The following is a 14,456-nucleotide window of genomic DNA, read 5'->3' as shown; positions in this document are numbered from 1 at the left end:
AATGATGAGAATAGCTATGGATTTGGGAGTCCGGCGCCGGCAGAGTATTTAAAGAGACATCATAGGCATGAAACCGGAGAGAATCAGTGTAGATCAGCTCTTGTTAAGCTCATCAAAGCTCCTGTCCCTCTGGTTACTCTCTCTTTTTCTCTTTCTCTATCTTTACGTTTCGTTTTGGATTTTGTAGATGTTTTCGTTTTGTAGAAGGATTAATCTCTTGATCTGTGGTGATTTTCTTTTGTAAAAACAAGAGAAGATTGAATCTAATTGCCTACACTCAATTGATGGAACTCTCCCATATTTTTATTTTTTCTGAGTCCTCGGATAATATTATCTTGAAATCTATTACTCAAAAATTACTCCAAGCTTGGGTAAAGTTATTTAGGTCTTAGATTCTTTTGTATTGCTAAATGCACGATTGTTATTCCTATTATTATCAACATTATGCTGAAAAAAATTCAATCCCTGGGTAATAGATGTTGAAAAATTAGAGGAAGTAACAAGTGAACACTCGATTTTTAGAGGAAGTAGTTGACGAGAGAGAGCAAATAGAGAGTCATAATTTAGACTTTGAGTTCAAATTCTGGACATACTAGAAATGTTTAGTATAAATTCAACAAAAAAACTAGTGTTTATATTTAAACACTAGAAATTTAAGAGCTTATAATAGAAATGTATGATTTTTTTTTGAAATATCCACAACAACAGATAATTAATAATGAATATTCAAATCATGTAGATTAGAAACAACGCATTTTGTCCACACTTCTAGAGTTTGTTTCTTATATTTTGTGTGTGAATTTGATATCTATTTCACTTTGGTCGGATTACTTTTCTGTCATCTGAACTCGAATTTTAATCTTCATACACAGGCATTATAATTACTTATTTATTTAAGCGTTAGAACTCATTATTTTCAAGAATATGCATAATTTTCTTCTCCCAACTTTGTATTGATGTGTCTCTTTACAGGTTTGGTCTTTGGTGAGAATATTTGATCAACCCCAGAAGTATAAACCTTTTGTGAGCCGGTGTGTGGCACGAGGAGACCTTGAGATCGGGAGTCTTAGAGAAGTTGATGTCAAGTCCCGGCTTCCGGCGACTACAAGTACCGAAAGACTGGAATTCCTTGATGATGACGAGCATATCTTAAGCATGAGGATTATTGGTGGGGATCACATACTTCAGGTTTCTCTTTTTTATTCTCTATCCTTTGCCATATATCTCCTTTAATTCTTAACACAAAGCAATTTAAAGCGTTCGTTTGCTGGTTGCTGATTTAACGCAAAGCAATAAGAATCATTGGTTTGTGTCTTCACAAGTTGAATTTATTGAGCAGCTTCATTGGTAAAATGAAATGTTGCTCGATCTAAGATAGAGTAGATGTATCTACAAAGTGTCTTATCGATAAACTAAGAAAAAATTCGGATAATGATTACTCAGTTCGATACTACACATTAAATTACTGTTTTAAATAGGATAAAGTATCAAATGGTCAATTAACAACCAGTTAATGCCTCATTTTTATACTGACATGAAAGTTAATGATGTGATGGCCAATTTTCATCGTTTTTATTAACAACGTTGATTCAAACCAAACCAAAAAAAAAAAGATGAATGAAAGACGATCATTTTGATATTGTTCTTGCAACAAATAGTGACTGGAGACAAGAAGCAATTACCGATGATGATAACTGAAAGAGTTGACGGTTTTCAATAGAAAAACAAGCAGCCACACCATTATCACCGTTAAGGATTTAATGATACAACGCCCCAACTGAAACACAAATTAAAATTCAATGGTACTACTGAAACGTTTTAAAATTTAATGCTAAAATTGATGCACAACCTAAAATGTTTAATGGCTAATAGTATAGTTTACCCAAATGATAATTTCACTAAAGCATACGACCAACACATTTTAAGCTTTTTAAATACAATAACTATTTAATACTTGAACCAAAATCATTGAAGAATGAGACTTTGGAACTATATATGCACTTCACTCAAAATAGATCAAGACTTCATTATAGTCACCTTAGGCCTAAGTTCAAAATTTCGCCCCGGAATGGTACATTTCAAAGTGGGATTCAACACGAAGCATCGAATGGTCCCTCCTGTCTTAACCACAGTTTCCATAACACATCTTATTTTTGTTATGATTATGGTGGGGAAAGAATTGCAAGAAATTATGTAAAATAAATTACCTGTGCTGCTTAAAATACATTGTACAGAGCTTCCCCTACAATCAAGTTAGATCTCAGGTTACGGATATCGAGTTATATAGTTTAGGCCAATACCAGCTCCCCCTCTTCCTGCGCTTCTTGTTGTTCGGGAAAAGGTCCTTCTCGGAACGGGAGAAGAATGCGCTTTATTTCTTCTGCGTTAAGTGTTTCGTACTCCAAAAGAGCATTTGCTAATTCGTGTAATGCCTTCTCTTGCTGAAAAAAATGTCAAAGTGTTGATTGAATTTTTTGATAGAATGATCGATCTTTAGTTCCAATGTGCATATGGAAATACTTCGCAGAAATTTAACATACACAAAGTTGGACGCATACTCTTATTACAAGAGGGGTTTCATGAACATACCTTCTTTAACAGGGCTTTCACACGATCGTATGCTTCTCTTAGAAGCTTTACAACCTGCATAACAAAATTAAAACAAATTAAGAAGACACCTTTACCAATCATAAATCTACCTTGCAGAAACATACTTCAGCATCAATGCGAGATTGCATTTCTGAACTTGGTCGCTCTTTAATATTAACTGGTCCAATTGCATCACTCATCCCACAACTTGATACCTGGCATTGTAAATCAAAGCCATAAGAAATTGCCCTAGCTTTGGAAAATTCTTTTCCTTATTGGTTCATATATAGTTTACTATGAACTGGAAAGACAAATATAGAAATGGAGAATTACGGATTAAAGAAAACACTTTGAAAGATACCATATATTGAGCAAGCTCTGTAGCTGTATGCAGATCACTGCTTGCACCGGTTGTGATATGGTCCTGACCAAAGATGAGTTCTTCTGCAACTCTTCCTCCCATACAAACATCAAGGCGAGCTAATAATTGCTTCTTACTGATTGAAGTCTCATCGGTTGATGGCAGCTGGGTAACCATTCCCAAAGCAGATCCCCGGGGCATGATTGTAGCCTTGTGGATTGGAAGTGCGCCTTCGGTATTGAAAGCAACAATTGCATGACCACTCTCATGATAAGCAGTAAGCTGAAGTTATGTGCAACAGTATCAGCAAATAAGGGACATCTTACTTTAAACATCCGCTTTTGCTCCTGCCTAAAGTAATACTAAGAAAATTTGATACCTTCTTTGAATCTTCCGATAGAAACATTGTTTTACGTTCGGTACCCATGAGAATCCTATCTTTAGCATGCTCCAACTGTGAAGCAGTCAGTTTATTTGCACCTTCAACTGCAGCTTTAATCGCAGCAATATTCACCAAGTTTGCCAGATCTGATTGACAGAGTAATAGGGAAAAATTATAAAGAAAATAAGAATGTTCACAGGAACCGGGAACTTTTTTCAGTTTATGCAGAAAATGTTACCCGCTCCATTGAATCCAGGAGTACCACGAGCAATTGCTTTGACATCCACGTCATCAGACAAAGGTTTATCCTGTAGGTAGAGTTCCAAAATCTGTTGACGACCTCTTACATCTGGATTAGGGACAACAATCTAGAAGATGGGCTGTGTAAGTCTTCTCTATAGAGAAAACAGAACATGAAAAAAGCAAATATCTATCTTGTAAGACTAACAATAGTCCACAGCCAAAATTAGATTATACTCAACAATCCAGTTATATAAGCAATCACAAACTGATGCACCGACTTATCTATGATGAAGTGCAAAAAATCTTCAGGGCATGCTGCCAGGCAGATGGATGGCAGGGAGGGGGTGTACTCTGTTTAAGCCTCAAGGAACCAACACTGTTTGTCATTATTGATTCCTCTAAGAACAACTTTGACCGTATATGATATCAAACACCCAAGACTCAACAAAACACTAATAATTGGAGCACTTACATGCCTGTCAAATCTACCAGGTCTTGTCAAAGCTGGATCAAGAATGTCAGGTAAATTTGTTGCAGCCATCAGAATTATTCCCTGAGAGATATATAAAGGTTAAACAAATTCCAAAAGTAAAAAAAAGAATTATTGATATATGAAGCTTGTTTTAATATGCCTCATTCTGTTCAAAACCATCCATTTCGACAAGCAGCTGATGCAGCGTTTTTTTGGTATGGCCTTCCCATTGTTTCCGTGTGGATCCAACAGCATCTATTTCATCAATGAAAATGATACAAGGAGCCTATAAAATATGAAACATTGTTGATTGGCATGATTAGAAGGTATGAAGGGCAATATATCAATCAATCAAAATAAGTCCCTCAACCTAGTAATAATGAACATCAACCTTCTTTTTAGCTGCTTGAAAAAGGGATCTCACACGCCGAGCACCAACACCGACAAACCTGCCATAGAAATAGAGAATGTCAAACAAGATATCTATCACCACATAATCCCCAGAACCAACCAATAGTATACAATATCCGCATGGAAATCCATAGACGAGAGTGGCCAAGCAAAGATGAAATAAGAGGGTGGCTTACATTTCCTCAAATTCAGATCCCGCTCTATAAAAGAAAGGTACCCCAGCTTCCCCAGCTATAGCCTTCAAGGTCACAGAAACCAAATTTCATTATAACACACTTCGAAATATATTCTGGAACCACTTACAGCAAAATGGGCTGTTTTACTGCGGCTAAATTGAGTTGTAATGAGTGTTAGAACTTGACCTGAATTTGATTTGATTTTAATTTATTGGAGGAAGTAAAAAAACCTAATTTTATTGAAAGTAGGAAGTTTATTCTATTTTATGTTAATTGATAGTAGCAAACATAGTTTGAGTAGATTTCTTGCCATATAAGTTGTTTTATAATCAATCAACTATCCCCATAAATAGATATTAGGGATTAGGATTATAAGTCAAGTAGTTCATGAAGATTCCTCCTTTATTCTTCTATTTCCAGCATGAGTGTAAATCCTCCTCTTTTGTCCCTGTTTTTCAGAGAGATTTTCACGTAAAATCTCAATGTATATTTATTGTGCGATCACTATACTTGTCGTTATCTTCTAACAAATTGGTATCATAGCGTCCGAGTTGCTTGTCTCAATCACGATAACGACATCCTTGAAATATGAAATTTTGCTATTAGATCGCAACATCAAATTTGCATTATGAGAGGTGGAGGTATGAAAATTTACAAGGGCCCTCTCATTATGATGAAATTATTTTTTTTAAATTCGGATGTTTAATCGAATTTGAGATTTTGTCTCGAATTCTTTGCACTTTCAGAATTCGTAAATTCTCTTCTTCTGCCCATGGTTTTTCTCGAAAAGGTTTTCCACATAAAATCTTAGTGTCTATTTTATTATGCGATCACTATACTTATTGTTATCTTCTAACAGTGAAACAAAAATCCTTGACATATTTAAGTGACCGTAAGTGAATATAAAAGAAAACCTTACCTTGGCCAGCAAAGTTTTTCCAGTTCCAGGTGCTCCAGTCAAAAGGATTCCCTGCAATTTTATAGTGAATAAGATAATACAAAATTAAGATCAAAGCAAAAAGGCATTAACTCAAGAAGTGAAAGAACTAAAGGAAACAAATTTCATCCCTTATTGTTCACATAAATGCACAATCATTCTTTATGGACTAAAGACTCGATAACTGCTTGTTATTTTCTCTCCCTCATGAAGGAAAGCTTGAAAAGCACAACCTAGAATCTGTAGCCAATCCCTTCCCAACCTAACACCCGAACTAATACTAATCTGACATGACTTCAGGCAATTTCTTGATATATTTGGTTTTCCTGGCATAGATATCACTTCTATATTTTCTATTTTATAGGATGCCCTTGATAAAATCTGAAATATAGATATATACAGGCAAGTGCAACAAATGGAGACCGAAAGAACGAGACATATTTCAAAACCATATTATCTGTGCAAACCTTTGGCAACTTTCCCCCAAGGCGAGTAAACTTTGATGGGTTTTTAAGGTACTCCACTACTTCCTCAAGCTCTTGTTTTGCATCATCACAGCCTTTGACATCCTTAAATGTTTTAATATTCTGCAAATAAAATAATTAATGAGGAAAAGAAAACAAGTTCTAGAATTATTCATAACAAAACTAAAGCGTCATTTCTCTTGCATGGTCAACAGAATAGTCTTTTGATCATCGATTATCTACTAAGGATACCAAATTATAATATTTTTCCTTTAGACATGAATGCTTTTCTATTATTAAGGCACTACTCAAAGTTTGCATTTCTTACTCAACTGGTTCAACATAGTCTACTTAATTCATTCCATCCAGCATATTGAAAACCGAAATGCAGTTTTCGGATGCAGCTAAATTTCATAGTCTACTCAATATAGACAGCAAGCAGAGGCATCCAATACTTGCCTTCTCAGGCATCACTTCTTTGTTCAGTTCTTTGGGGGCATAAGAGGAACTTGATCCAACACCTGAAGTTCCTATTCCACCCAAGCTTCCTACATACCTCTGAAGTGCAGAAGCACCCATAAACCTGAAAACAACTTTCGTGTTAACAAAATTGACAACAGGAAATTAAAGCAAGGACTGGCCATTCAACAATGAAAAGAAAAAAAAGAGAGAGAGTACAACAGTAATCACAGAATCCATACCAAACCAATCCAACAGCAATAGTGAACAAGATAGTTGAAATAAGCTCTTGTGCAAATCTTGATCTGTTTGCAAATTTAGGATCAACCTAACAAAGAATACATCATTGCTATCAAAATAGTTGATAAGGGGTTCTTGGGGGAGAGGAGAATAATCCAAGTTATGGACAGGTTATCATAGTCCATGACTCCAATACAAACAGTAAACTACGGGGTCTTACCATCACAACATGCAACGGTTGCTTCTGAGAAATTCCAGGGCTTAAAAAGGGCTCATCCACATTCCCGGATGCACGCTGCTTTAATTCTTGCAACTGAATTTTAAGATTTAATGGATCAGATAGATTAATATAAGTATATAACTACGTATTCACCAATTCATAGGTCCAAGCAGAAAGTAAAAGTAGGGTCTTGTTACCAAAGTAGGAAGACTAGAAGGCTTTCCAGCTTGTTCATCAGGAAGATATTCAGCAATGGCATTAGTGACTATCAATGCTCGAAGATATTCGGCAACTCCTCTGCTGTCTACCGCATGATCCCTTTGTTCAAATCGCTTAATCACAGACTCAGGACTGTTTTAAAATAACAATAATAATCAACGGGATAAAAATGAAAGGAAAAAACGTTTCGAAATTAATCAAACAATACAAAACTGAAAGAAAGAAGAAAAAAAACCTGTGCTTATTAAGCTCGGCTAGCAAAGCGCTATGTTTAGCGGCATCTCTGGGATTGGCATCGGCTTCGGCAATCAAACGGTCAAGCCGTTTCTCCTTACGCCAAAACGGCCACCAACTGAACCAATCCAAAGCCAACAATTTGTCCATTCCGTTCTTTATCATAGCCCAAATTCCCATAAAAAACAACATGGAGGGAATTTTGCTCTTGGACCCTTCGTTTCCCACCACCAATTCATCACTCTGCCCGTTGTCCACCGCATTCTCAGATTCCCCATCGACGCTATTAACTTCGACACCCTCGTCCACATTCTCGAATCCATCGACGACGACATCGGAATCTGAAACCAAAGGCTGGGAATCTGAAACCAAAGGTTGGGAATCTTCACCATTGAAATCGGAGGTAACATTGTCGGGGTGCAATGAAGAAGAAGGGATTGAGAAAGGGCGGGGATATAATCGGGAAAAGATGAAAACCGGTGAAGGGGAAAAGGGTTTGAGCTTGAGAGAGAGGGGATAATATAAACGGTGAAAGCGTGGCCTAATAAGAGAAAAAGAAGGAGAAGGGTGGTTGCAGAGAAGGGAAGGTTGAAGGCAGAGGATCATTGCTTAATTTACTTTCTGGGGTTTAAGGAGAGAAGGATTTGGGGCTCTTTCTTCTTCTTCTTCTTCTTCTTCCTCTTCCTCTTCCTCTTCCTTTTCAGGTTTTTGAATAATATTAATAATTAGCAGATGAATTTAAGAGCCACCCAAAACCACCAGATTAGGAGAAGAAAGAGGAGGAAAAGGAACGAGTGAAGGCAAGTCAGGCTCAAACCTTATCCTCCATTGAATATGGCGCCCGCTTCTTCTGTCAATTTCATAATTTTGTTCATATGAAACTGAAATATATATATAATCGCAAAATATACAAAACATTTCTTTAGTTTGGATTCGAGAGTTCAAGTAATAATAATTGAAGGGTTAATATATCGGCAACTTTATGTAAATTATATTATTATTTTCCTTATTTAAAAATAATACTTCAAATAAATTAATTCTATAAATATAACGCTCATTTATAAAAAAAAATAAAAATTTAGTATAAAAAATTAGAAATTACCCTTTTTAATTTCTAAAGTCATAATCCATGGTCTTCAACATGGAAAATTACCAAATACATAAAATTTAAAATTTATGTGGATCTGGTAAGTTTTATCAATAAATTTTATTCGGATGTCTGATTGAGATTATAATTAACTTTTGTAAATAACTTTTTAGTTCAAAATTTTTGAATAATGTCTATTGAGTCATGGGTTTAACCCCAAAAAATGATGTCAAATCTTCAATTAATATAAATCCCAAATTCGACGTTTAAATATATATATTTTTTCAAACGAATGGTGCACATTCATCCATTTTTTAACAAGATGATCAAACAATCAATACTAATGATGAATTAAAAAGCCAAACTTGAATGATCTAACCAAAATTTAATATCCTCAAGTAATGCAATATCTTTTTTTAGCTGCACGTGTTTAATAAAACATTCAAAATCTGCCTCTCCAAGAAATGCGGTGGTGAGCAACCTGTGTAACAACTGAGACACCAGTCTGACCCTATCTCGGTTTTCATGTATGGTAGACAATATGATATTACATCTGATTTGGTCCATAAGGAGGCACTGACCCAGCTGGTGGTATGCCACTGTAGCTGCCCGGCATTTGCATCGTTCCGGGAGTCATTTGTGGCATCGAGGCTGTTGGTCCATTAGCCATTTCTACCGGTGTGGATTGAGGTACTCCTGGAACACCTGAGGCCCATTGTTTGAACTGGCTGTTGCCTGAAAACCAAGGTTGTGGGACTGTATAATCTCTGCTGCGATCGTTGCTGACCTGTAATGAATAAACCACAATGTTAGAAATAGACTAGGGCTTATAAACTTTAAATGCTCTTCTTCTGTTGCTCAGACTCTTTAACAGGATATGGCTACGGGAATACGAGCATATCCATGGCAAAACACATCCATCCTGGACACTCACACCTGGACCAAGTAACTTTAATCTAGTCTAATGGTTGACCTACACAACATGTACAATTTTATAGCTCAACTTTTGGAATAAACATTTGCTCCTGTTTCATTCTGACCAAACGGAGTCTTAAAAAAAATCGATCAAGTCGTCAGTGTAAGTTACAAAATAGATCAATGTAATGTGACATAGCACGGTTCTGAAGAGGCCATCATTTTGTCAATGACTTCAGAGAAAATCTTGTTTGTTCCTTCTCTAGCTGTGAATGTATTATGTAGTCATGTAAACTACGGAATTGAAATGAATCATTTAAACGGCTACATAAATTGTATTGTCCAAAACTCCAAATACCTTTATACTGAAATCGGTGATGCAGTTTGCAAAATCCTCCATCATATATGCAGTGCCCTTCCAAGGCTTCCTTGGCAACAACAGCTGTGTGAAGTGTGAACATCTGTAAAACACGGAACCATTAATGTTTAGATTAAGGGATAACAAGATGGTGTGCCTAATCTCTTTTCTATATTCTTACCGGTAACATATATTTTAGGCCTAATTTTAAACGGGATAATTAAACATGTTTAAACATTACCCGGATATTGAATTAGAGCCTGCATTCCCCCATTCTTATCAAACATGGCAATCTTTTGAACGGAGCCAAAAGCAGAGAAGACCTGTATGTAGGTGAGAGAAAAAAAGCAAATACTCGGTATGAGTTGAAGTACTAGATTGTCATATAAAAATGGTTTCCAGTAATTGTCAATACCATATGCAGCACATCCAAGGTAACAGCATACTGCATGTTCTCGAAGATGCCAGTAAAACATTACTCTCGGGTTCTAGTTTTTCCCCATCAAGGCCTAAACTTAACTGCAAACAAATGAATCCCATTAATAAACAAGCAAAAGGGTAAACATACACTGCAGAATCCTGCAGCGTAAAGCAGTATTATTCATCTCTTGGTAGAAATACAGGTTCACAAGAATTGATTTCGATGCACGGGACACCTTTCATGGGAAAAAATCACACACACACACATATATATATATATATCAATATACTTATGGAAAATTAGCTAAAACCACCAAGGCTTTGTGCTCTAATTTGTACATGGTAAATAATTCACACATCTATATTCAAATTCTAACAACTGTTAAGAAATTCAATAGTCAACATTTTCTTGACCTGGCTGCTTCCATCTATAGCTGAAGGTGAAACAGGAAGATAGGGATTGGTGGTCCCTGAAAATAAATAAATAAAAGAAACAAAGTGACCAAAGAGTACACTTAGTTAATGTAGAATAGAGAAAATGGAGATAACTAGCAAAGAGAAGAGCAGCAGTCCAATAAACAGTAAAGCAGGCAAGGATAAATGAAATGTTCAAGATAAGCAAACAAACACAAACTGCCATGTGCCCCGAGCCGTCCTCGTCGCCGTACGCGTGTGGGGCTCGTTCACGCCCCAGAACTCTTCTAGAAACGGTCCAATCGGATTGAATCGGTCCGAACCGAGTCAACCCGACCCAAACCGAGTCAACTAGAATTTGACTTTGATCCATTGACCGGTCTGACCGTTGACTTTGACCAAAAAAGCCAAATTTTCCGAAAAGTCATATTTTATGTTTTTCGACGTCCTGAGTCTGAATCCGAAGTCCGTTTTGCCAAATTCGCACTTGGTAAGCCGTTTTTCTATGATTTAGCATCGGAATCAAATTTGGCTTTTTGATTAAATTTAGTTTCTGACGTAAATTCATTTTCTATGTATCCGATAAATTATTGGTCGTTGAATTTAAGTTCGATAGTGATCGAATGGAATTTAAATGTTCAATCGGTGGAGCACGAAAATTGAGGTAATACTCTATTACCTTTTGTATGCTTTTCGGAACACATTGATAATTGGTAAAAATATGAATGAAAATGAACAATGTTTAAGGCTCATACGAGTCTTAAAAGAAATTGGTAGACTGATTGTAAATAATTCTAAGTTCTTGGATTATGTGGAAATAAATTGATCTCAGAATCCAAAATTGTGATTAATTTCTTTAAAGGTTAAACTCGAGTATCACGTGACTAAGAAATTATGAAAATACCCTTAAGTTGTAAAATTAATGTGTATTGATCATGATAGTAGAATTACCTCGAGAATCTATATTTTGACCTTATAAAATTTATGATGCACTTGTTAACTCCTAATTTATTTAGAAAATATCTTTTAATTAGTTATAAACCTCAGAGAAAGCACAAGGCCTATAAACTCTGATTCTTGAATAAACACTTGAAGCCTAATTTATCAAAAGTAATGCCATTGACAGAATTGAATGAAATGATGATAATACCCTTAAAATATAAAAAGAACTATGGATGACTATGATAATGGAGACGACCTGAGAACTTATATTTTCATCCACTTGAACCTTGGAGTCACCGCTTAAATTCCTGATCTATTTGGAATGCCCCTGAAGTGTAAAATAACCCGAAGTACGTCTGATAACTCCGTAAAAGGTCACATTTTGGGACCTTGCCACTTAAGTTATTGAGTGTTTAATAGCTCATTTAGGACCACCATATAGATGCATTTAGAAGCATTTAGTTGCATGTGGTGGAATTCAGTTTGTCGCGATATTTTATTTTTACTGCGGTGCTGCTTTATGGGAAAGATACTTGTCTGATGATGTGTATGTTTTGAAAGCAAGGAAAAGAGGAAAGAAAATGTTGTGACATAAGTATATGGCTAAGCAAAATGAATTTGCCGAGTTCAGCTGACATTTCGAAAGTGCTCACATTGCGAGATGATATTTTTGAAGCCATCTGTATCCGACTCCCCGAGAGCTCTACCCGAGAAATCCACCTCGAAAATCTGCCTGGAGGGATCGGCGCTGCTACCGCAAGTTCTGCTGATGACACCGCCTGACCCTGCAGATCTTGTCTGTCCTTGGGCGCCTGCAACGAGATTTTGCCGGTCCATCAGCCAGCTACCCATGCTGCATCATAGCCTGTCTTGCTCGACTCCCAAGCACTTAACTATTATTTTTGGGGTTTCCTAGAAAAGTTAATATCAAGTCCTAGGATTTGTTTTCTCATATAAGTAGATGATGAAGCCACATGGAAGAAGACTTTGGTTCCACCCAGATTTAAGCTTAAAAAGTTAGAGAGAGAAGGTCTCATATTTCTCCGTCAATCCTACTTACCGTGGCATTTCTTCTTGACAAGCCGAAGGGAGTGACGTTCTTAGCATCCGAGAGGAGCTAGTTCGCTAGGAGAAATTCTTGGTGGCTGAGGAATGCATTTGGCAATGCACGTTGAAGGCTTTTTCTCCTACCTTTAGTTATTGCTTTCATATTTTGTTGTTGGGTTGTAAGGAACGAATGAAACTTGCTTTGTGCTTGTTTATTTCGAACCCCACCATGAATTAATCCTATTTGGTGGGAGTTCGCTTGGATGTTTAAGTTTTTATTGCAATGCATGGTTGATTTTCTATGCTTTATTCTGTTTTGTTTGTGAAACTTAATGCCTTAAGGTTGTAGGAGATACGAGAGTAGCCTTTCCTTAGGAGAGCTTGAGGATTCGAGAGAATGCCTTGGCAATTTATCTTTAGTCTTCGAGAGAAGCTAGGGAGGAACTACATAAACAAGGGGTTCTAGGTAGTAACTAGGCCTAATCCACCTTAGAGATAAGGCTAGGATTTCATTCGACTAAAAGGAGCTGTACAAAAATGATAGGTTCGATGTTAATGCTGTCGTAAAAAGGTATTGCCGAGACATATCCTGTTATCTGAACCAAGAGGATCACTGCAGGGGTTTACGCCAATCAGATTTGTTAGGGCATCTTTAATCTGTCGAGTCCCTTACTAGAGATAGCATAGGGCACCTCTGTAGACTCTGTCGGGCAGGTTAAGCATAGAAGAAATACCATTCAGAGAAATAGACTTAGATTTTCCTAGTGACTCATACCACTCATTCCCATAGCAGCTTGTCGTGTGAGAAAGCTAAAGTCCTTTATATATTAAATCTAGTATTTGCATTTTTATTTTGCCTTGACATTTCTATTTGTTTGCATGCGTCAATTTAATTTACCGCAACATATCCATTTTCTATCATACCACTATTCCATTTCCTCAACATCCATCTCATTTAGCCATAACATTATCATTTGTACATACCATAACTAACTTTACTTAGGTGACAAAGTAAAGTGCCTTGACAAACCTATTTGATTTTCCCAATTCCCTGTGGAGACGATACTCAACTTATCACTTTATTACTTGTTCGATTGTGTATACTTGCACACATATCCACACTCATTTATAGTACTCACAAAGAGCGGACAAGTTTTTGGCACCGTTGCCGGGGAGTTGGCAACTGGAAGTTAAATTGATTTGTCATAGCATTTTTATTTTACTTGTTCATATTTTCTTTTGAGTTAGCTTTATTTTTTTTACTGTCCTTAATTTTTCTTCATTTATTTTTCTAGGTACATGACCCGAAGCAACCCTGAAGAGCCATTAGAACCGATTGATCCTTAAATCGAGAGGCTATTTAGGCAATGAAGACGCGCTCAACGTGTAAACATGTACCAACTCAGAAATCAAGGTATTGGTCATGAGGAGGATCAGAATGCTGGGGCAAATTTAAACGTGTCATTCGTGATCACCTAAATCCGATCTTAGAGGATTTAAATCCTGAAATTGTGGCCCCAGACATTCAGACAGCCCACTTCGAGCTCAAACTCATCATGTTCAATATGATTAACTCCATAGGACAGTTTGGGGGGCATGCCAAATGAAAATGTCAGGCAACATATTCGTAACTTCTTGGAGGTATGCGATTTTTTCTGCCAACAAGGGGTGCACGAAGATGTTCTGAAATTAAAGTTATTTTCGTACTCCCTGTGCGACCAAGCAAGGGCATGGTTGAGTGGCGTTCTAGCGGGTTCAATGGAGTTGTGGACAGATATGTGCAAAAAATTTTTGCTGCGATATAATCCTCCGAATATAACACCCAATTGAGGAACGACATTGCTTCCTTCCGTCAAGCTGATGACG

General features: G+C 36.7%; 2 protein-coding genes and 1 pseudogene across 2 annotated transcripts; 1 reads left to right on the top strand and 2 right to left on the bottom strand.

Moving 5' to 3' along the window:
* LOC120204665 (abscisic acid receptor PYL5-like) lies at positions 1 to 1,233 on the top strand (the record flags this gene model as incomplete). Its single annotated transcript, XM_039204720.1, has 2 exons — positions 1 to 132; positions 973 to 1,233. Coding segments are annotated over 2 exons (393 nt in total), but the record flags the coding sequence as incomplete, so codon positions are not given.
* A 939-nt stretch (positions 1,234 to 2,172) lies between these two features.
* On the bottom strand, positions 2,173 to 8,064 carry LOC120204639 (ATP-dependent zinc metalloprotease FTSH 11, chloroplastic/mitochondrial-like). Its single transcript, XM_039204705.1, has 17 exons — positions 7,409 to 8,064; positions 7,152 to 7,305; positions 6,955 to 7,047; positions 6,737 to 6,822; positions 6,495 to 6,618; positions 6,039 to 6,158; positions 5,554 to 5,604; positions 4,635 to 4,696; positions 4,439 to 4,496; positions 4,208 to 4,333; positions 4,048 to 4,128; positions 3,571 to 3,700; positions 3,330 to 3,478; positions 2,951 to 3,232; positions 2,715 to 2,804; positions 2,590 to 2,643; positions 2,173 to 2,441 (listed from the first exon to the last, which is right to left on the bottom strand). Exons 1-17 carry the CDS (start codon positions 8,011 to 8,013, stop codon positions 2,289 to 2,291), a joined length of 2,418 nt encoding a protein of 805 aa, XP_039060636.1. The 5' UTR covers positions 8,014 to 8,064; the 3' UTR covers positions 2,173 to 2,288.
* A 1,721-nt stretch (positions 8,065 to 9,785) lies between these two features.
* Positions 9,786 to 12,395, bottom strand: LOC120204664 (annotated as a pseudogene).
* Between the last annotated feature and the right edge of the window lie 2,061 nt (positions 12,396 to 14,456).

This window comes from Hibiscus syriacus, unplaced genomic scaffold (assembly GCF_006381635.1).
Source record: "Hibiscus syriacus cultivar Baekdansim isolate YM2019G1 unplaced genomic scaffold, ASM638163v2 tig00011079_pilon, whole genome shotgun sequence".
In the NCBI taxonomy this organism is placed as follows: Eukaryota; Viridiplantae; Streptophyta; class Magnoliopsida; order Malvales; family Malvaceae; genus Hibiscus; species Hibiscus syriacus.
Note: the sequence above shows the minus strand (reverse complement) of the source record. Positions and strands in the feature narration are given on the sequence as shown.